Genomic DNA, 23,142 nt, shown 5'->3' with positions numbered 1-23,142 from the left:
TTCTTTCCAAGCCACAGTTATCAAGTCTATTTTATTTCATTGTTCTCTCTTCCCCAAATTAATGGTGACTATATTGAGCAAAAAGTTCAACCTTTGATCTAATCTTTCCTGTAAAACTGTGTCACGTTATCCAACTGAGAAGTCTCACTGAGTCTGTTGCTCAAGGCTTTTTTTTTCCATCGCTTACTCTTTGGAGTCTTAGAAGCTGTAGGGGTTTGTCCATCCTTGCAAGTCATTTTAAGATTGTCTCTATTTCCTTTTATTCCCTCAGTTACCCACCCTGAATGAAGTGAGAGAGTTTGCTACTCAAATATTTGGGAAGAGTATTTCAGACGAAGGGAATAGCAAGTGCAAACGCTTTGAGATATGTCTGAAAAAGGGTAAGGAGGCCAGAATGGTCACAAGAACAAGGGAGAGGTCAGAGAGGTAATGGAAAACAGGATATGTAGGGCCTTGGGAGTCAAGGTATGGACCTTAGCTTCTATTTTGAGTGGGATTGAAGGGTTTGAAAAGTGGAATGACATGACTTGACTTACCAAAAAGTCACTCTGGCTGATATATTGAGATGAAACCACAGGGGAGGAGGGAGAGAAGCAGGAACCCTGGATAAGAAGCCATTGTAATCATCCAAGTGAGAGGTGATGGTAGTTGACCAGTACAGTGACAGTTAGAATGGGGAAATTCAGTGTATATTTTGAAAGTAGAGTCAAGAGGATTTGCTGAAGGACTTACTGAGGGGTTAGAGAGAAAAGAAGGGACTGTTAACGTTGACAATGATTTAGGCCGAACACATAAAAGTTAACATTAACTGAGATGGGAAGGACCACGGGAAAAGTGGGACTAGGAAAAAGAGGAATATTATCTGGAGCTCAAGTCTAAACATGTTAATTATACCTATTAAATATGCAAGTGGAAATGTCAAATCGGAAGTTGTCTATATTGGTGTAAAATTCAAGGGAGAAGTTTGGATAGAGATATAAATTTAGAAATCATCAGAAATTAGTTGTTTAAGAGAATTAATGCCATATATCAAGGTTTTATACTAAGATAAATTTTTAAATATTTTATATTTATTTTGTGAATATTTAGTATTTTATACTCTATTTCTAATAAATAATGGAGCAATTGATTTAACTGTGTGATTTTAAGTTATGCTTATGTTTACAGATAATACATTGACTTATTTAGGAGTACTTTAGGTTTTTCAAATTTGTAAGTTTAATTTATTAGATATACATTAAGTACTCAGTAAAATTTTGTTAATTAAATCTCTTCAATTGCACTATGGTTGAAGTACTTAAGAAAGAAATCACATATACTAAGTTTAAAAAAACAATTTAAAATGTCGGAAGGTACTGAATTAGCCAAACTTGTCAATGGAATCAAGTATTATTCAGAATTCAATGACTGTTAAAACTGGCTCAATTTATAGAGGAGGATTTTTAAGCTGAATTAAGAAGCTCTAGAAAGAATTAAATCTTTGAATCTGCAACAATTCATTTAACAATAATTTTGAAATCCAAAGTAAACTTCTAAACATTCTTTTCTGTATAAGTAGCTGACATCATAGTAGAAAAAATGCCAAAAGTTGAGATAATACATTTTTGACATTTGTGTCTTGAAAGTAAAATATTCAAATTTTGGTAAAATATTTACTATTACATAGGCCAGTGTTTCTCAAACCGTTCTGGCCATTAACTCATGGTAAGAAATATAATTTATATTATGACACAATACACACGTGTACACACATAAATAAACACACACAATATATATTATATAATTAAACAAAAAGTTCCATGAAACTCAAGGGGGAAAAGCATGGGGGGGGGTGGGATGAACTGGGAGATCGGGATTGACATATATACACTAATGTGCATAAAATAGATAATAAGAATCTGCTGTATACAAAATTTTTTTAATTTTTTAAAAAAGTTCCATGAAACCACATGTACCTTACTACTTGAGATTAACTTTGATAAATCTACCTTTAATGATATACTACATGGATTTCACTGCCAACTAATGGATCATAACCCACAATTGGAAATACTGCTGATCTAAACTAAGGTCAAGCGTTATAGGATTTTGAAACAAGTAAATTATCTTATGTTTACATAACTGTAATTTAACAAAGATATGCACGTACTATGAATGCATATTTGTGTATCGCTCGGATAACAGTTTTAAACAGAAGCTTGCTGGTGAATGTATAACCATGGTATACAACAGGTTCATTTTGTGATCCATCCCAGCAGTCAATTTCCAGACAACGGCATCCTTTCACAAGGGCACTAGTAAAATTTAAACAAAATAAATGGTCATTCCTAGATCATGGTTTATACCTTTAACAAAATACTACATGAATTTCATTCCCTACTAATAGATCAAAACCCTCTATAGTTTTGTGGGAAAAAAATTTTTCATGGAGGACAACCTAAATAATACTGATTCTTGCTACATCTCTAGATAGGTTTAATTACATCCTTAGATCAAGCCAACCTTTACCAAGCTGCTTATTTTAACTACACGGTTTGGTCCCCGGCAAAAATGTTTTGAGTGGATTGTACTGTGTCATGCCAACCCTTTTACTCAGAAGCATGTAAAAGAAAGTTGTCTCTCCCCCAGCGGTGGTGTGGAGGGCACTTTTCACTGTCTCACACGGAGTGAAATGAATGAATAATGACGTGGGAACGAATAATGAAAATTTGTCTCTCACTCAGGAAAGAAATTCTCCACTTAAATAAGTTTAAGGGGCTTTTTGTGGATTAAAATATTTAATGCAGTTAATATTAGTTTTCCTCTTTTAAAGAGGAGGAAACTGAGACACAAAAATGTTATATCTATCATATAATTAACAAACGAGAGAAAGGGAAGAAAGATTAGCACCAGCAACTTAAATATTAATAGGTAAACATTGCATTACATCACCTCTCATAAGTAGAGAAATTTTGAAAGACTTGCATTTTGAGTGTATCTTCCACAGGTGTGTAAGGAAATAGAGGAAGAAATACAATTAAACTTAACTTTAAATTTTCACATGGGTGGAACACTTTCTTGGAATTCAAAAGTAATTTTCTGTATTTCTAAGTCAACCTGTTTAAAATGTGTAGTTTCTCTCTTTAAAAAATTAATATAATGAGGTATGAATAGAAATTTCTGTAATAAAAGTAGAGCTATGAATGGGGCAATCTTTACAGGATTCTAAACAGATATATTTCTGAGTTTGTGGATTTATGTATTTACTTAGATTTTAAACTGGAGAAGCAATATTAATTTCTAAGTTTGATGTTATCATGGGACTATAAGATATCTTTTCTATGATTTTTCCTAAGTAATATCACCCAATCACATAGCTTTGAATATCACCTATATACCAATGGCTTCCAATCCTATTTTTCCAGTCTGGATACTTCTTCTAAATCCCAGACACATACACTCAACTGACTATCTGACCTAGCCCGTTGATAACTAATTGATATCTCAAATTGAACATGGCCATCACAGAACTTTTGCTTTTGCCTCACAACCTACAATGGCCTCCTCTCTCAGGCTTTACCACCTCTGTCCATAATGTCATCATATCCTAGGTTATCAGGTCCAAAATCCTGATACTCTCTTTCCCTCATACCTCTCTTCAAATCACCGGGTGCATCACCTTGTTGGCTCTGCCTCCCTAAAATTTCACATTCAGCCCTCTATCTCAGCTGCTGCCTCATGAATTCACCATCTAAATGATCGTCATCACCTGGACTGCTACTATGTCTTCCCAAAGCATCTTCTACCTCCACTCTTGCACCATCAGTCTTTCCTCCACAGTAAAAAGTAAATCAAATTATGATATTATCCCAAGGAAATTCCCTCCAATGCAACTAGAATAAATCCATTCTCCTTTCCATGGTCTCTAAGACCCTCCTGTCTACCTCCTCAAGCTCACCTCCCTTCATTCTCCATTTATTTGTTTCCACCCACACTTGCTGTCTTTCTCTCATGTGAACATGCCAAGCACTGATTATTTCTTCTACTTAGCATGCCCTTCCACTAGACCTGAAACTTCCTCTTTATCGTCACTCAGACCACAACTATATCCTCTTGAGAAGCCTTTCCTGACCCTTCAATTAAAGTAACACCCTTCACCCCACAATTACCTTAGTTCATCTTCTCCATATGAACCAGTCCCTGGAAATATCGATTTGTTTATCTGCTTATTAGCTGCCTGTGCTCATGAACAAATGAGTGTAGCAACTTTGAAAATCTTGCTCACCACTGTATCTTCAGCTGACTGACTAAACTGAAGCTGAAACTAAACTGGTATTAACAGTGTGACACATTGTAGAACGCAAAATTAATGGTGCGGCGTAGACTGCCTTTAATCTATGTAAACCGTCTGACATATAAGTATATATATTATCTATAAATGCCACACTATATAATGTATGTGTTGGTTTTCCTTATAGCACTGAGATGTCTGAGAATTAATTTTAACCATATTATTTTAGAAACCCCAGATGTTCTGATTAGCTAAATAAGATTTTTAAAGTCTTCTTCACATATTTTCCTATACGAAGTATCCAAATTGCTCAGGAAACTTCCAAGGGCCAATAACCGGGGAGAGGAGGTTGGCAGACAGGATTAGAAGTGATGTATATGATAATAATATATTGAATAAATTATACAACCACCCAAAGATTGGATATCCAAGATATGCACGAATCAAAATTCCTCTTCCCTATGTGTTTTTATAACATGCATAGCCTTCTTTTACTGTGAATTATTACCTACTGAGGTAGACACCACCAGGAACTTTCAAACATCTTTAAAATATAATGGATTTAAAAATCGAAATACCTTACATATCCCCAAAGGTCACTTGGTCCCACTAATTGGTCAGATATCAAGTACGTATTATGTGAACTTGAAATAAAATAATCACTCAGTGGATGAGTCATATCTTGATAAACACTTTCATACTTATTATTAAATAGTAGACATTCAGACGAATCCATGTATCTTGTAAAACCTTCAAATGACATCTGGTGTGCTTGTTTAACTATGAAAATAAATAAAAAGAATGCAGAAATATCATTAGTAGTATATAAATTACATCTCACTTTAAAACTTAGTAGCAGAGTTTGTTTCTAGAATATTCATTTAGAATTAATATTAATACTATTTTTAATGTTTCTTTGGAAGCAAATTTTTCTAAGGTTCTTATATTTAGTTCTTTTGTATCAACATTCAAGTAGATTATATATTATTTAATCTCTGATTTTTAATATTTTAAAAGTACATACAAGAAAAGTACATATGTCATAGATCCATTCATTTCCACAAGCTGAACATCTACGTAACCAGCACCAAGGTGAAAGAACAGAGCAGCACCCCAGAAGGCCGCCTCCTGCTAACTTTCTAGTCTTCCTCCACCCACACCCCACCCCCAAGTGTATTCAATGGTCTGGCTTCTAGCAGCATAGATTCCATTTTCCCTGGTTTTTGTGTTTTATATAAATGGACTCACACAATATGTATTTTTTTGTGACCGGTTTATTTTGCTTGACATTGTTTATAAGATTTATTCTTGTAGATGCACACAGTTAGACATTTTTTATTCCCATTTGTATATAGCTTTCTATTGTGTGAGTACACCACAATTTGTTTATCAATTCTATTCTTGCATGTTTCTGTTGGGTGCATGCCTATAAATGCAATTGCTGAGTCATTTGCATATTACCATCTTTAGCAAATGATCTCTGAACTTGTATACTCAGTATCATATAAATCAAAATTATCTATTTAAGCAGAACACTGACTCTGGAATGAGACAGCTTGGGTTAAATCCATTTATTTGTTATATGAGGAGCCTGTTAATTAACTTCTCCCTATCTTTGGAATGGTGGTACAGTAAGTCCCCTACATACAAATCTTCAAGTTGCGACTTTCAAAGATGCAAACTTGCATTTGCATGTCCAATCACATAAGTTAGTTCATGTGTCTGGCGTACACTGTCACGTGCATGCATCCTCTACAAGTGGTTGTGCTTCTGTATACTTTACTGTACATTACTGTATAAAGTAGTACAGTATCTTTACTTCAAGCCCAGGATGTCCAGAAGCAAGCGTAAAAGCAGCAGTGATGTAGCTGGTACTACTGTACTTTTCAAGGTAATGTGCTGTAAGATTAAAAATGTTCTCTTTATTTTTTGTGTTTGTTTGTTTTTTATGTATTATTTGTGTGAAAAGTATTATGAACCTATTACAGTACAGTACTATATAGCCGATTGTGTTAGTTGGGTACCTAGGCTAACTTTGTTGGACTTACGAACAAATTCGCTCTCAGAACAGAACTCGTTCGTATGTAGGGGACTTACTGTAATCATAACACCCATCCCTGCATACTAACTTTATATATTAGCTCTATAAAGGTTAGTTACTGTTGCTTTTGTTGCTGATTACTCAGTTTGCCTCAAATTAAAAGTTGGTGTGAGTATTCACTTTAGAATAGAGAGTGTTGATCCTTGGCAAAGAATTTTATTTCTGGGAATTTATACTACAGAAGTAGAGCCTCAGACAAAGATGGATGTGCAAGAATGCTCACACTAGCATTATTTATAAAAGCAAAATAAATGAGGGGAGGAAACAAATTAAATCTTAAGCTATGATACAATACTAAGCAGCCGTTACAAATAATGTATCAGAAAAAAAATATACAGTGACATAAGTAAATGTTTATGACACCATAAAAATGAAAAAGCCAGCATTCAAAATGCTCTTACAATTTTGGTTTAAAAAAATGAAAGCTAGAAGAAAATACATAAGATGTTTACAGTCATGCAAACTATTTCAGAGTTATGCAAATTTAGAAACATGTGAGTGTATGGGGCAAAGGCATCATGTATTTTAATAGTAATGATTTGCATGAATTTATTCTTCTTCCCAGTGCAATTAGCAGTGATTGGCCTATAGCCCTTTTGAACTATTAACTAATTTAAGTAACTATCTTTGGTACTGGAATAGAAAACAAACTCCACTTATGCCTTTAAAAACTACCAGACTAAGAATTAATCTCATGGATTTTTATTTTTAAAATAAAATGAGGTTTTCCTTATTTGGTATTGACATATGTCAAGTATCAATGTGGGATGAGACTGAGAAACTTGGCAGCATTTGGGACTGTAAGATCATAATTCAAATTGACCTTAATAAGTCTCTAAAGTGATCAATAGCCATGTAAATGAAATGCAAGGTCTTGGCTGTGTGAAACTATCTGAATGGAAGCAGCGTAAGGCCCAAAAGATGAAATAGATGAACTGTAATATTATGGTTAAAATACAAACACAATTCCAAGATGTCACTGGCACCATCCCATTATCCCTTTGTATCTTTTAATTTACCACCTGCAGGTAACAGTGGCAATTTTTTTTTTTGAATATTGACTGGAATAATGCTACTAAAAGCGCTTGTTTGTGAACTGGTTGTTTCCAGGTGGCAATGACATAAAGGGCTTGAACCAGAGCCTAAATCAATTCACTACTTTCTTAGAGAAAGTCTTTGCTATTGAAAGGAAAGAAGTCAGCTGGACTCATCAGATGTGCTTAGAGATGTACTTTTTTTACGTTCTGATGCAAGCTCTTTATCTTGTTGCAAACCTGCAAAGTTTTAATCGTGATCAGACCAAACTCTTACTAGCACTATCTTCAGTCTTACCACCATGGTACTTAAAAGCCTCCAAGGTCTTTACGTGGCACTGAATCATGAGCCAAAATCTTAATTGTGGCCAACAAGACCAACATGACTTAATCCCTGTCCAAACGCCGTTAGCCCTCATTCTCCAGGTTCCAACCACACTGTTCTCCTCTTGTTCCTCGATTCTCCAACTCAGGGCCAACACTTCTCTTGTCACATGTCTAGTTCTTTCTCACCACTTATGTCTCAGCTCAAATATCGCATCCCCATCGAGGACTCTCCTAAACAACCAAGCTATGGGGACATATGTATAACTGATTCACTTTGTTATAAAGCAGAAACTGACACACCATTGTAAAGCAATTATGCTCTAATAAAGATGTTTAAAAAATAAAAAACAACCAACTTGAGCTAGACCTCATGCTTGTCTACTCTCTATTTTATTTTTTTCACAGTACGTAGCACTCCCTGAAATTATCCATTTGTAAGTTTAGTTATTTATTGTCAATCTCCCTCCAACCCCTATCAGGAATATGAAACCTAGTTTGCCTTGTTCTCCACTGTATCCCCAGCTCCTAGAACCATACTCGGTGGCCACAGATAAACATTTGAATAGATTATGAATGTATGAGCCCATGAAGGAATAAGTCTTGTTTTGTTAGGACCCATATTATCATATGTTAAGCATTGATGGCCATAAACCAGTTTTCAAAGGCAAAACTTGGGCTTTCATATATCCCTTGTTAATAAATATTTTGAGCTATTCTATTAATTTTTGTAGGGTTAAACAGCATGCTTTAATAGTGTTTTTTGTGCATATTTTATTACATTATTATTTTATTTAAAAATAAACATAAATGGAAAAAGTTGAAATATTTTAGCCTATGAAAGATGAGACAGAGATCAAAAACTATATGACAAAAAAAAAAACCAAAAAACTATACAATAGCTCACTAGCCAAAATGGTCATTGAACTTAAACCAGATGACTGCATTCAAAAAATAAAAGAAAAAATGTTTTAATGTTTATGAAATGTTGTAGACAATTATGTGTATAAACAACAGGGAAATTAGTGATTTTATAATGTTTTATTCTTTCCTAGAATTGTTTTCATTTAGCTAATTTAATATTCATATATTTTTCAATAAGATAGTGTATAAAAATGGAAAAGTGCCTATACCTGGGTTTTTATCTTATTAATGAATATCAAGACCCTTTCTTCCATTACAGTACTTGTAACAGAATCCTCATTTTGCTTTTCCTGAGTAAGCTAATCTCTGAACACTTGAGAGATATACAGAAGCAGCTAAAAGAAAGGAACAGGACAATGAAAGAATGCCACTGTTACACAACAAAGCTTTCTAAAAGATACGTCTGCTGTCTGTAAAATATGAAATTAAATCAGCCAACATATAATATTACCCATAAGAAATCTGAACTAATCAAAAATTTGAATTTAATAAGTGCAAATCTTAAAAAATAGTTTGCATATAAATATTTGATAAAACTTTGAAATACAAGCATACCTTCTTCAATAGGCTCATATTTTTGAATGATCTCAGAAGCAATACTTTTATTAATGTCAAGTGTATACTGCTCTTGTGTCAAAAACTGGGCCAGATTCTTTTCAAAAAGAAATTTCCGGTTTTCAGAATACGTGTTGAAAATCTCAATAATTTCTTCTCTGTGTGCAATAATTCGATAAATTGTTCTAAATTCTTCTATGGTGATTCTTCCTTGCTTCAGCCTGTCATTATCCTACTAAAAAAAAATGACTGGTGGGCTCACATTGTGAACAGAAAAAATACACAAAATGAAGACGTTAGAGTATTTGTGTAACATATATACCAACTTATACTGGAAAGAAGTTACACTGGATTCTTATTTCAGATAAAATACATAAAACTGCATGAAATGGTGCCAAGTTGGGGAAAGGTTAATGGATCATCACCACTTAAAACCCAGTGGCCAGAGCTGCCCAGTTTAAGTGAAGAAGTGTATCCTGCCCCTGGGGAGAGTTAGAACCCTTACGCAGTTCTTTACCCGGAAAGACTTGCCGGAATTCAGGCGAAGCTGCTAGAGATTCTTCCAGACTTAGGACATCCCAGAACCATTAGGATTTACCTCAGACCTCCTCCTCACTGTGATGATAACATATGCCATCCCATAGAGCTCACTATAGTCTGTTGTTTTGTCCCTGCCTAGTTGGTTTCCTCAATGAAAAGCTTTGTTTTGGGCACTTGGAAACTGAAATCTAGGACATGGGTCCATCATGAAGGGAAAACAGACCTGTGGTTTCAGATCTGCTCGGTCTGAATGGGAAAGGAAAGGTGATCCAGCAGGGGTGCAGGACTGCAGAGGGAAATGTTGACTCTGAGAGGTCATGGAACTTTCAGGGACATGTGTCCTACAGAGTCAGAAATATGAATCTAAATATCTGGAGGGGGATACAGGCTTGAGATGAACATGCTGGAGTTATTCCTGGGTGGATGTTTGTAAATAAATGGTCAGAAATAAGAAGACCCTCTCTGTAAAAAACAAAACAAAAACAACCCAATAGCCATAGTTGGAATGGAAAGAAGTATGGGAGAAGATGAGGATTCTAGGTTATCTTTCAATTACACATTTCATTTTTCTATTCTACTCTATTTGAGTAGCTTCTTGAAACCATCCAAACAGTATGTAACCCCATGTCATCAATAGGCATCCTGCACCATCAATGTCAGAATAAATCAGTCATTCAAGATCACTGTAAATACAGAAGCTGCAATAGGTGGTAATAATTTGAGGAAGTGGAATCTGCATATCACTGAAGGAACTGGGAGAGGGACAAACAAGGTCAGTTTCGATGAGAAAGAGTAGCTTCACCTGGTTGTTCTGGAAAATTCACATTTGAACTTTATGAGATAAGAGACAGGAAAGTGGGCTGGGTCCAGTTATTTAAAGTAACAGAATCACTGTGAGGTTCTGAGTAGGAAAATGACTAGCATAGGAGAGGTTTAGTTGTGATTAGTTGTGCATTACTGATGGGAAGAGAAGGAGAACTGCAGGTAAGGGAAGAGAGAAGATGCCATCCAGGTGGGAGGTGGTGAGTAGAAACTAAAGAACAGGTGTCAGTAAAATCATGAAGAGAGAAGTCAGAACGATTCAACACATTAACATTTTAGATGCATGAGGGAGAGAAGTCAAGAAAGTCTGGAGTTGGGGAGAGTTAGAATAACTAGTAGAATTAAGAGTATCACTTACAAATAAAAAACTGAGGTATAGGAAGTGCACCTTAGAAGGACATTTAATTTCCAAAGAGACCATTTATATTTTAATTTTCTCAATACATTGCAAAGTACTTAAGCTTAAGTACAAAAAGTTCCCGTTAAAGGGCCACTGTATTGTGGTGAAAAGCTGACAATCTGTAGACAGTCTGAGCTGACATTATATTTCTAGCTCCAAAGTATGTGGGATTTTGAACTTCTAAATTAAACTATGAGCTTCATAGTCTTCATCTGCAAAATGGGGATAGATAGCACTACTTATGTCACAGGTTGCTATGAGGATGGAGATATCAGTGTATTGTTAGGTCTCATCTATGTCTGTTTCCCTCACACCCTCCAGCCTAGTGTCTCATCTTTTGACAAATTTAACTATAAAAGAACCCTAAGGTACAACAGAGGATAAACATGCTGGAAATGATCTCTTCACTTTTTTAGGAAAAGTTCACTGGTGGCTACCGGAGAGTTTGATCTGAGGAATCCAAGAAACAGTGTGAGCTGGGAATCAAGTAGGAAGAGCACCAGCTTAGTTCAAGGAGGAGCATTAATTTACACGTACAGAGCAGCTTGAAGAAGCAGGGGCTGGAATGGAGCCCCATTGGGAATGAGACGGTGATAAGCTTGGGAAGAACGTTGGAATCGGTGGTCGTCAAATAAGAAGTTGGGTCTCCAGAGCTCATTAAACAATAATAGCACCCTAAAATTACAAAATCTTAAAAATAATTCATATTATCAATAATCTCAGTAGACTATGAAGTTCAACTTACTGTTTTGAAATTCTGGATTTTGAGGTCCACATAAGTCAATGTTACAGAATTAATTTTGTTTTTAATTTAGCTCCATTTTGCTCATAATTTGTCATAAGATCTTAAGCAAGTCAATAAAAATCAAAGTGTGCCTGTAATTCCCAAAACATTTTGTCATGTAAAATTGTATGAATTAAAAACTTTTGTCTTACTGAATAGCGGCATACAATAAGATATACTTTATCCACTAAGCAATGAAAATTCTGCTTCTTTCAAGCAGGATATAAACTTGACCATCTGAAATGTCCTCTGGTAACTCGTTCTGTTTTGTTTTTCCCTAGAGATTGAAGTTGTTATCTGATACTAGAAAGAATTAGAGATATAAAGTTGAAACAAAATTCCAAATACAAATAATTGCTATAATTGATCAAACCCAAAGGAAATGAGGGGTCAAAAATTAATCAAATTGCCAAAAAAGAAAAACCACACACAAGAGGTGAGAATCGTATCGCTGAAAATGGGAAGTTCTAATTTTGATAGAAAGAGAAAAGGAAAAGGAAAGCAACAAAGGGTAAGTAGTAAGGAGAAGAAAGATGACAGAGCGTCAGCAGAAGGGAAGAAAGAAGAAGAAAAGTGATAAGCAAGGAAGGTTCAAATCTGAGTACTGAGGCACGTAACAGCAGCCACAACTTGTAGGGTACCAATGTATTAATATCTCCCCTGTAGGAGGGAACTGAAGGTCAAAAATCTTATGTAAATTGTCCCCAGTCTCACAGGCATGGTAGACCAGGACCTGAACTAACTCCAAAACAGTAAGGACAAGCAATGGGAGGAAAGAGAAAACAATACACCATTGCACGTATTGAGAGTATATGTGCAGAAATAAACTGTGTCAAATACAAGTCTGATCTCTTTAACTCTCTTAAATTTCTCAGTGTTTCTCCTTTGTCTTCAGGACAAAATCCAAACTATTGTGTGGAATCCAAGACCCTTGAAGACATCACTGATGGTTTCTTCCCTCACCTTCTCCCTTGCACTTCACACTGCCTGTGCTCTGAATTAGTTGCAGTATAAACATCAAGCTGTCTCTTGCTATTGTAAAGGCTGTTTCTTCTGTCTGGAATGCCCTTCTTTTATTGTACTTCTTAACTTACGAATTTCTACTAATCCTTGAAAAAGTGTCCTTCTCTAGAAGTCAACCCTTATGTCCCTCTGTGTCTCTTCCTCAGCCCATGTTAGAGAGTCCTACTCAGGATTCTTATACGATTCTGTACCTTCTTCTCTCCTAGGGTTTATTACACTGGAATTAAAGCCTTTTTTTCTACTTGTCTTCTAGAATTGCCAAATTGTCTCAGACAGGAAGTCTGTCATCTGTTTCTTGTATCCTAAGTACTTATAAGAGTGTCTGACTGAGGTCTTCAGAACTTGGTCCAGCACCTAAACAATTTTATGATCCTGGTGAAATATGTTCATTTAATTGGATAAAGGAGCTAAAAATCTCCCTAAAGCTAGGGAGTGTAGGAAAACTATTTTTAAAAACATATTACAGAAAATATGCAAAATCTCAGGCCCCACTGCAGGAAATACTATAGCTTTTAAAAATGTTACATATCAATCATTTACAGTTTACAACATAAAATAAGGGTAATGAAGCCATCTTTCTCCTGTTTACAAAAAAGAAAAACCACGAAGCTCATTAAGTGGTTATTCTTTGCAAGCATTACAAAAAGAACTTTCCCAAACAACTCTTTCATTATTTATGTATAATTTTAAAATGTATCTTTTACCTTAAGACTATGAATCCCATGAAGGTAGATATTTTATACTTATTTTTATTCCCAGTACCTGGTACTGGACCTACCCTAAAGTAGGAGGCTAGTGATTACATGTTTAAATGAATGACTGAATACAGGAGGATAAAAGAACATATTAAAATAACTCTATTGTTAGTCATTCTGATAGTACACTTTAGAAAACAGAATTAAGCCTTTTCATTTTGTCACCATTCTCCATTGCTCAGTTTGTTAGTAAAAAGATGAAATGTTGCTTTAAAAATGACATGAGAAAGCTGATCTATCAAAACAAGAAATTTTAAAATAAAATTTAACATTTAAAATTATCTCTGAAATTACACTAAAAACAAAGTATTCAGAATATATTCTAGGAAATCATATGACTTGCAACTTTCTTCCCAAACTCTGACATACTTGTTTAAACTACCTGGCAAACTTGGTTTTTTCTCTTTTTTCTGTTTCCTTCTGCTTCTATTGCACAGATACAGCAGCCAGAGGCACCCAAGTCCCAGTCTTTCCTGAAGAAGGCCTATTTCCATACCTTGGAGACTGTCGCCAAGGCCAGGAGCTTGTGCACACAAGCTGTTTCCCAGAGGACACACCCCTTGATAGCCTGGCTCTGGCCGCCAGTGGGGCTTGTGTTCACGGGTTCAGCAGAACCCTGCCAAACAAAGAGAAAGTCCTTGGCTGGCAGTCCCTCTGGGGCTCCGGTCAGAGGGGATGGACTGATGCCCCCATCTTCCAGTCTTTTCCTGAAAGATGTCTATTTGCACACCTTACAAGCTGCTGCCTGAGGGTCCAGCTTCCAATCAGCCTGCATCTAGATGCTGCCTGATCCTCTGTTATGAGACACTGCCAGGTCCTGGTACACCCTCAATGACTGGGAGCCATTAAGAATGAAGTAGGCTGCTTGCACTATCACAGAGGTTGAGAGACAAACCAGAACCAAGGCACAGAAACCGACAGAGAGTAAAGAAAATGAAGAAACAGAGGAATACGTTCCAAACAAAAGAACAAGATAAAACCCCAGAAACAGACCTTATTAAAATAAATAAGTGAATTACTTGATAAAGAGTTGAAATAATGGTCATAAACAATATGGAAGTTCCTCAAAAAACTAAAAATAGAACTACCATATCATTCAACAAGTTCACTTCTTGGCACTCATTCAAAGGAAACGAAATCACTATCTTGAAAAGCTATCTGCACCGCCCCGTGTTCATTGCAGCATTATTTACAATAGTCAAGGCATGGAAACAACCTACAAGGATAAAGAGAGTATGAGATATATATGTGTGTGTGTGTATACATCATATAAATATATATAATATTTTTCTTCCATAAAAAAGGAGGGCTCCCCTGGTGGCGCAGTGGTTGACAGTCCGCCTGCCGATGCAGGGGATACAGGTTCGTGCCCCGGTCCGGGAAGATCCCACATACCGCGGAGCGGCTGGTCCCGTGAGCCATGGCCGCTGAGCCTGCGCGTCCGGAGCCTGTACTCCGCAACGGGAGAGGCCACAACAGTGAGAGGCCCACGTACCACAAAAAAAAAAAAAAGGAAATTCTGTAATTTGTGATGTCATGCATGGACCTTGAGGGCATTAGGCTAAGTGAAATAAGCCAGACGGGCAAAGACAAATACTGTATGATCTTATGTACATATGGAATCAAAAAAAAAATGAACTCATAGCTAGAGAACAGATTAGTGGTTCTCTAGCTATGGTGAAGTGGATGAGAACAGCTAGGGCGTAGAAGAGGGGCAGGATGGATGAAGGTGGTCAAAAAGTACAAACTTCCAGGCATAAGATAAATCATTCTGGGATGTACTGTACAGTGTAGTAACTATAGATAATACTGCTATATCATATATTTGAGAGTTGCTAAGAAAGTACTCTTAAAGGCTCTCATCACAAGAAAAAAATTTTGTACCTATGTGAAGAGATAAATGTCTACTAAACTTATCATGGTAATCACTTCATAATATATACATATATCAAATCATCGTGCTGTTACACCTAAAGCTAATACAATACTATATGTCAATTATGTCTCAATAAAATTGGCGGTGGGGGCAGAGAAAGACTCATTAAGATTGCTCAGGAAGAGTTTGTTAAGTAAAAAGAAAGAAAATTAAGAACTCAACTTTAAGAGGAGAACAGAGAGGAATGCTAACAGGACAGATGGAGGAACGATATGAAATTTTAAAGAAAAACTTGGAGAGAGTTATGTCTTAGGAGTTAGAATAGAGAGAAGTTTAAGAAAAGAGCGATAACTAAAATGCATGGAGAAGCTAACCATTGAATTTAGCATTTTTGAAATAAAGAGGTTTTCAAAATAGGTGTGAAGGCACAATTTATTGCAATGGAACACTGAAGAAGTTGCAGGAAGAAATGTAAAGGATTCTTTCAGTTTATCTGCTAAAAGAGAGACTGTAACATTTAGAAGAGGATATGGTGCAATTTATTTTTCAGATAAGATTAAAAATAAACTTAGACTCTGGAGAACCAACTAAGGTAGGAAATCATAAACTCGAGGTGGAACAAAACACAAATGTAAGTGCCTCAATTGACCCAAGTTGCAGATTTGTAGGGCAGAGGCAGCAGAGAAATATCCTAACTCATCTCTCTGCCTTCTAACTCCCAATCCATTCTATACTGCTGCCAGATTTATCCTAAAATATGCAGTATTTCCCTGCTCAAAAAATGTCAATGGCTACCCATTGCCTACAAAAGCAAGTCCAAATTCCACGGCCTACCAGTCAGGATTTTTATCATCTGGCCATAACTTGCGTTTGCAGCTATTTCTCACCACTCCCATTGGAGCATCCTACACTCAAGACATGGCTGCTTACCTTTGATTCTTCAACCATTTCTAGCAATGTGATCTACACATATTGCTTTTCACTCCTCAAGGTCCAGCAAGAATGCCACCCCCACCATGGAATCTTTTATAAAAGCCCCAGTTAGAGTCTGTGTCTTCTCAGATTCCCTGATAGCACTAGGAAATTTATTATAATCTACTTCTGAAACAATAATTTCTGTATTTCTTTTCTCCTTAAAAGAGACATACAGTTTATTTTTTACAATCCGCTGTTTCTAACAGAGTGCCATGCACATAGTGTAGATTTAATAATGGTTGCTAACTGCTTAGAGAATTTGAAAACTTAAGGTTAGTCCTATAATAATAAAAATTCTTGAAATTGAAGACAATACTATTTCATACTCAGCAAAAATCAAGAGTGTAATCTAAGACTAGCTATATGTATTGAAATGGCACATAATATTTCCTAAAAATAGCTGACATGCTATAAAGATAATAATAAAGCAATCAAAAAAAATTTTAGTAAAGGGATAAAAAAGAAACTTAGAGAACTGCTGCTCAAGCCATGACTCAATAATTAATTCTGTAAAAAGAAGTTTACAATATTTTGACAGGGTCATAAATTTACATGTTCTTTATTCAAATTTTATAATAAAATTTCACCTTAGAAAATAAATTCATGTCAGAATTTATGTCAGCTTCTTAGGAAATCAATGAATGTATTGTAATTTTCTATATTTTTTTGAATGATCATCAAGTAGCTTCAACTAATATTTATCTAGTGCCTACTTTATGCCTAGCTTGGTACTAGGTACATTCACAAATGATATCTTATTTAATATTCAGAACCATCCTGCAAAATAACTAGATTAGTATCCCCATTCTGCAGGTTAAGACATTTGCTCAGAAATTTCTGGCTTGCCAAGTACTATACAACTAGAATTGTGCACAAATGTATACAACTATACAACTAATAGACTGAACAATCTCCACATCCATTGAGCTTGCTAATGACAACAGCTGAGCATTTTGTGTGTGTGTGTGGCCACCAAAAACAAAGATTCATTATGATTCATTTTATTTGCTCCGGCTAAAATGTGTACCCTGAAGTGTGGAAAGATTAGCAACAAAAGTTAAAGCAAAAGAGTCAGATGTTTAAACTTGGTCTTCACCTTTCCAGAAAATTCAGTTAGCCAATACATTTTCCCTGAGCATATTACTTAATCAACATTTTAATGCATACACAGCAACTTAGCCTAAGGCAAAGGAGTATTTTCTATTAGAGGGCCTAGGGGAATTATTTTAATAGAAGAGAATGGTTTATCATAATCATCAGCCTTGTTTATATGTAATTTATGCTTCTAAAGTATTTGAGTTCATTTTAAAGGGTTTTTTTTGAAGTATTCTAAGCAAACTCTGCCCCTCTAATTTCTATAATTAACATTGTTTTCATAGCTACTTTAAAAAGGTTTTGCTAAACAAAATAGACCTTCAATCCTGCTATGTCCAAATAATCATAAATTTCAGTTAATGAGCTACTTATTTACTTGTTATAACTGTTTAGCATTCTACATGACGCTTTTCAATATGGCATGCATTTTACTCAAGTGGATTTCAAACAGCTATCTCTATCTTGCAGATAATTCAAAGCAACTTGATAATCACTAAATAAGATTTTCAATATTTCACATTTGATACAGATTTAGCATATTACTACCTCTATATTGTGTTGAATGTGAATTTCATTAAACCAGAAAGCAGATAGCTCTTTCTCCCTTTGGGCAATACCACCGAGGGAAAATTCTACGTGTAAACGTCTTTCACAGAAACTTGTGTTCTTCACTTGTGGTATTAGACATGAATTGATTAAAATTCTGATAGCTTACTGCAGCACAAGCTACTTGGATTCATAGAAACAGCTCTGAATTCTTTGTCTTTTACTGCAGTCTCCTGAGAAGTACAGCTTTTCTTTTTCGAACCTCCTCTTTATGGTTCGTAAACATGAGGGCTAAATCTTATTGAGAAAAATGCTTGTAGGGTCTGCTGTGTGTTTCTGCTTATTGTCTAAGCAGAGGCACCAACCACCTTTCTTCAGGACTAGCTCTTCAAGGATGTTTTATGTAATGAAGAGATAGTATCTCCCTCCAGAGGAAAACTGCAGGTTTGTTTACTGTCCAGGATAATAATGATCATGACAGCCTCCAGGGCAAAGATCAGACAGGCCTACAGCCCATAATAAAAGCTCTGGCTTTCTAAACTTGAGGTCCCTCTCAGGTAATGCCACCCACCGCGCGCGCACATGTCACCTGACCCTCCTCACATCACACTTTGGGAACGGGGCTAGGAGACATGGCACCAAAATGTTGATATGCTGGCAGGTGCTATTTTTGTGAGTGCCAAGCTTTTTTCTCTGAACTGGAAACCTGCGTCTGCCAACATCCCTAAAACTATATCAGGCTAACTGAGTAGCTCGCAGGTAAGATAACACAAGCTTCCCGGTTTGTGTTAGTTGGTAACAATTTCAACCAGATTGTGTTATCTGGCTACTCACTTTCAAGAAACCAAATCATATTCAGGATGCCTATCTTCCTAACTATCTGAGCTGGCCAGTCTAGGGTTCTTGCCTGACTCGCCAAGAAATCTGCCATCTTCCTAGTGCAAAACTCAGCTATCACTTGGTTTTTTCTTTTTTTTTCATGATCTTTCCCTTTGTCCTCTAGGGACAGACTTGATCCAGGTTCCCTTCCTACTAATTCTTCTTTAAACAAAGAGAATTTACGGCTTGTCTGCTTTGAGGTGAGAAAAATGCAATTTTTCTGAAGATTGTCCATGCCTTCTATAAATCACTAACATCCAATCCACTTACCATTTCATCATTTATATGATTTGATCTAATCAGATGACCAGTCCTAATCTGATGTGAACATTCCCACGTTCTCAGCAGACTGTTCTAAACTAATAACCTGGCATGATTTCAAATTTTATCATCAATTCATTTTACTTCTTACCTAAACTCTTTGTCTTGATTATAAATATATTTAGCATAATTAATTGCTTTAATTCTTAAGAGACTAATCTTTCATATGTATTTTCTTCAGAAAGCATCCAAGTAGTTATCGACATTTTCCAATATTGGATTAAGTCCTTCCTAGGGTGGGGTGTGCAGAGGGCGGATATTATCTCACCTTAAAAATATACTTCACGTGAATAGTATTGCACCGAATATCTAATTTTTCAAGTAATTTCAGAGTTTTTTCTAGGGTAATTTTTCCATATTTAAAGTCATCCCGAACCATGGACAAAAACCATGTACAAAGGACACCAAAAAAGGAAGTTAAGGAAATTCTCACAGAAAGTCATTAAGTACTTAAAAATGACTAAAGAGGGCTTCCCTGGTGGCGCAGTGGTTGAGAGTCCGCCTGCCGATGCAGGGGACGCGGGTTCGTGCCCCGGTCTGGGAGGATCCCACATGCCGCGGAGCGGCTGGGCCCGTGAGCCATGGCCGCTGAGCCTGCGCGTCCGGAGCCTGTCCTCCGCAACGGGAGAGGCCACGACAGTGAGAGGCCCGCGTAACGCATAAAAAAAAAAAAAAAAAAAAAAAAAAAAAAAAAAAAAAAATGACTAAAGAATATTTTACCTCTCTTCAGATCAATGTTTTTATTTTCAGAGGAGAGTCTATCTCAGGCTTAAATGAGAAAACAATTTTATGATAAATAATATTTTTAAAAAACTAAGTAGGCACTACTCTGTGGTAAAGGTATGAAAGGGTATAACACAATAAAAATTACAGGAAAACAATAAAAATTAACATTTGAGAAATCAAGCTATTACTTGGGAAATACAGTCTATCTTCTGAAGACGTGAACTTGGGAGACAGCTGAACGTCAACACTTGATCTCTCTCGGCATTAGTTTCCTCATCTGAAAAGTGGTCAAATTAATACTTCCAGAAGGTGGGGGCATTAAATGAGTTCAAACCATTTATGATTTATGATATGATTATTACCACTACATTAGCCAAATGTCAGGCTACACGCATGCCCCAGAAAAGCAACATTTTAAGGACCATAAAAAAGAGTAAAAAAAAAAATGTCATGGTGTCTATTTAGTATGAAAGAGAAGACAAAAATAATCAAGCTTGCTTATTATCTACAGAGAAACTACAAAAATTAGGACACTTCAAATTGAAAAACTAAGGTTAAGAAGAATTAACACGACTATCTATAAAATCGTGAAAGGTATTGGTAAAAATTGTTCAACAACACACTCAATTTCAGATTGTTAGAACTAACTGGAAACCCTTCAAACTAATGGCAATGACTTAATACAGCAAAGCTCATGTTATTATAAGAAAAAGATACAGGAAGCTAGGGAAACTCAGAAAAGCTCAGGGCAGAAAGGGAAGGAAGCAGTTTTTGCTTAAATGAGAGAAACTTAAGTTCAGGACTCTTCAAAAAGAATGAGAAAAGAATCAAGGAAAGGGGATAAATCAAAAGAGGAAAGAGGAACAGAAAGCACTCTGAGTGGATATTTGTTCTCCATATTTTCATGACCTGTAGTTCCGTTTCTCCTCGCTTAGAAGTTTCTCCCCATTATGAGTTGCCACAAGTTCCAAATATAATTAACTCTGCCCCTTTGCAGGAGAGGGATTTCTTGAAACTCATCCACTGATGCCACTGCCCCTTTTCTAGAAAGAAAGCAGAAAACACAGTGGTTTGTTGCCTTTGTTCTTTGGAGTTAGCTCAACACTTAAATCCCACAGAAACCATACGTAACATGTGGTCTCTTCACTTCACTGCCCTTAAAACTTTCTGGTTTCTTGCTTATGTTATGACCATTTCCAAACCCACAATGTTTATAAATGAGGCATCATCTCTTGCTGTCTGGCATTTTCCCATGAACTGCCATCGTACCTCATTTTATTTTTACTGTTTTGTTTAAACCCCTCAAACCTTTCAGCATAGCATGCTTCCATTGGGTTGGGGACAGTTATTCTGAGGGCCTGATTATACATCAATGCCATTGTGGTCCCCAAAAGGTGCAAGGGGTTGCCAGACACTCTAGAAACTCTGGGCTGCTTCTCTAGATCCCTGACAACATACAATGCACACAGAGACACACCACTTTTGAAGAAGGCTGTTCTGGAGGCTAAGTTCTTAAAATCTTCAAAATTCTTATAGCTGGTTGGCTACGCACCATGCTGTCAGGTGACTATCATGTTTTTCTTCTGGTCTGAACACCTAATGTGATATCACTGAAAGTTCCATACCTCATAGAGAAAGCTTCTTTATGACTTCATCAGGAGACTCAGAGTTTGCCAGACAACCTGTTTTTTCATGGTCAGACATGGTAATCTTAAGCTGAATGTGTAACACCTTGATGGGAAGGTTGTCCCATGGAATGTTTTCTCATCTTTGAACACTGTTTATTTCAGAAGCTCTGCTTCTGCTACAACCAAACATGTCACTTAGCGATCTGAGTAAGAAAGAGAAAGAAAAAGTAATTCTCAGACTGTTAATGCAGGCTCCTCCAGGGGAATTTGTAAATGTCTTTGATGATCTCTGTCTGCTTATCCATGATGAAAAACTCATGCACCATCTAGGTGAGTGTGCAGGCCACCAACACTGCCAAAAATATTATGTCCCACTCTCCATCGATGGGAATGCGGTCCTCCTGTCTCACCACAACGTAGTGGGTAACTACCGATTTTTTGACTACCAGAGCAAACTTTCTTTCAAATTCGACCTGCTTCAAAACCAGTTAAAAGACATCCAAAGTCACGGCATCATTCTGAATGAGACGGAGCACCTGAGGACTGTTGTTCTGTGTGCCTTAAAGCTGTATGTGAATGACCACTATCCAAAGGGAAACTGCAATGTGCTGAGAAAAACGGTGAAAAATAAAGAGTTCTTGATCGCTTGCATTGAAGATCACAGCTACGAAACAGGAGGTTACTGGAATGGCCTTTGGAAATCGAAATGGATTTTCCAAGTCAATCCATTTCTAACCCAGGTAACAGGGAGAATTTTTGTGCAAGCTCACTTCTTCAGATGTGTCAACCTTCATGTCGAAATCTCCAAGGACCTGAAAGAAAGCTTGGAAGTAGTTAACCAAGCTCAACTGGCTCTAAATTTCACGAGGCTTGTGGAAGAGCAAGAGAATAAATTTCAAGCTGCAGTCTTAGAAGAATTACAGGAGTTATCAAACGAAGCCCTAAGAAGAATTCTACGAAGAGATCTTCCAGTGACCCGCACTCATATGGACTGGCAGAGGATACTCTCTGACTTGAATCTGGTGATGTATCCTAAGTTAGGATACGTCATTTATTCAAGAAGTGTGTTAGGCAACTGGATTATATAAAGGATTTTTGCTCGTGGTAACTGTCTTGACCTGATTACTTTGTTTCGGGGGAGCAGGGAGGGTGGCAGAGGTTATTTGCCTAAAGTTGAGAAGCCACTAGACATGCCTGTCACTTTGCAGATGCAAGTTTTGGGGGGGGGGTTTGTTTGTTTTTTGAGGGGGGGGGATGGTTGGTCACATCACACAGCTTGCGGGAACTTGGTTCACCGACCAGGGATTGAACCTGAGCCTTCGGCAGTGAAAGCACAGAGTCCTAACCACTGGACCTCCAGGGAGTTCCAGATGCAGGTTTAAATTAGGGACAAGTCTACCAAATCATTTTATTCAAGGAATATTTACCAGTAAGTCAAGAAAATGATGATGGAAATGTATTTCATGGTAAGGACCATCATAAAGCCAGAAACACTTTTAGAACCTAAAATGGTTTTATAGAATGCGGCACCCCAGAAGTATTAATAGAGGTGGCCAGGGTTAAG

At 36.6% G+C, this 23,142-nt stretch overlaps 2 protein-coding genes across 2 annotated transcripts in view; one reads left to right on the top strand and one right to left on the bottom strand.

Annotated features, from left to right (window-relative positions):
* The window catches only part of PLCZ1 (phospholipase C zeta 1), a 42,993-nt gene extending 22,145 nt beyond the window's left edge, over positions 1-20,848 (bottom strand). The window contains exons 1-5 of the mRNA XM_065887345.1: positions 20,838-20,848; positions 19,493-19,616; positions 9,209-9,440; positions 4,849-5,050; positions 2,150-2,294 (exon numbers count right to left, since the gene is read on the bottom strand). Of these exons, the coding sequence (XP_065743417.1) occupies positions 2,150-2,294; positions 4,849-5,050; positions 9,209-9,440; positions 19,493-19,616; positions 20,838-20,848 (714 nt within the window). The remainder of the gene's footprint in view (positions 1-2,149; positions 2,295-4,848; positions 5,051-9,208; positions 9,441-19,492; positions 19,617-20,837) is intronic.
* Positions 20,849-21,603: 755 nt separating this feature from the next.
* CAPZA3 (capping actin protein of muscle Z-line subunit alpha 3) lies at positions 21,604-22,683 on the top strand. The gene has a single exon (XM_065887941.1). The coding sequence runs from the start codon at positions 21,767-21,769 to the stop codon at positions 22,664-22,666; it is 900 nt and encodes a 299-aa protein (XP_065744013.1). The 5' UTR covers positions 21,604-21,766; the 3' UTR covers positions 22,667-22,683.
* The last annotated feature ends 459 nt before the right edge of the window (positions 22,684-23,142 follow it).

This window comes from Phocoena phocoena, chromosome 11, assembly GCF_963924675.1.
Source record: "Phocoena phocoena chromosome 11, mPhoPho1.1, whole genome shotgun sequence".
Taxonomy (NCBI): domain Eukaryota; kingdom Metazoa; phylum Chordata; class Mammalia; order Artiodactyla; family Phocoenidae; genus Phocoena; species Phocoena phocoena.
The sequence above is the reverse complement of the archived record's forward strand: the minus strand, read 5'-3'. Positions and strand labels throughout refer to the sequence as shown.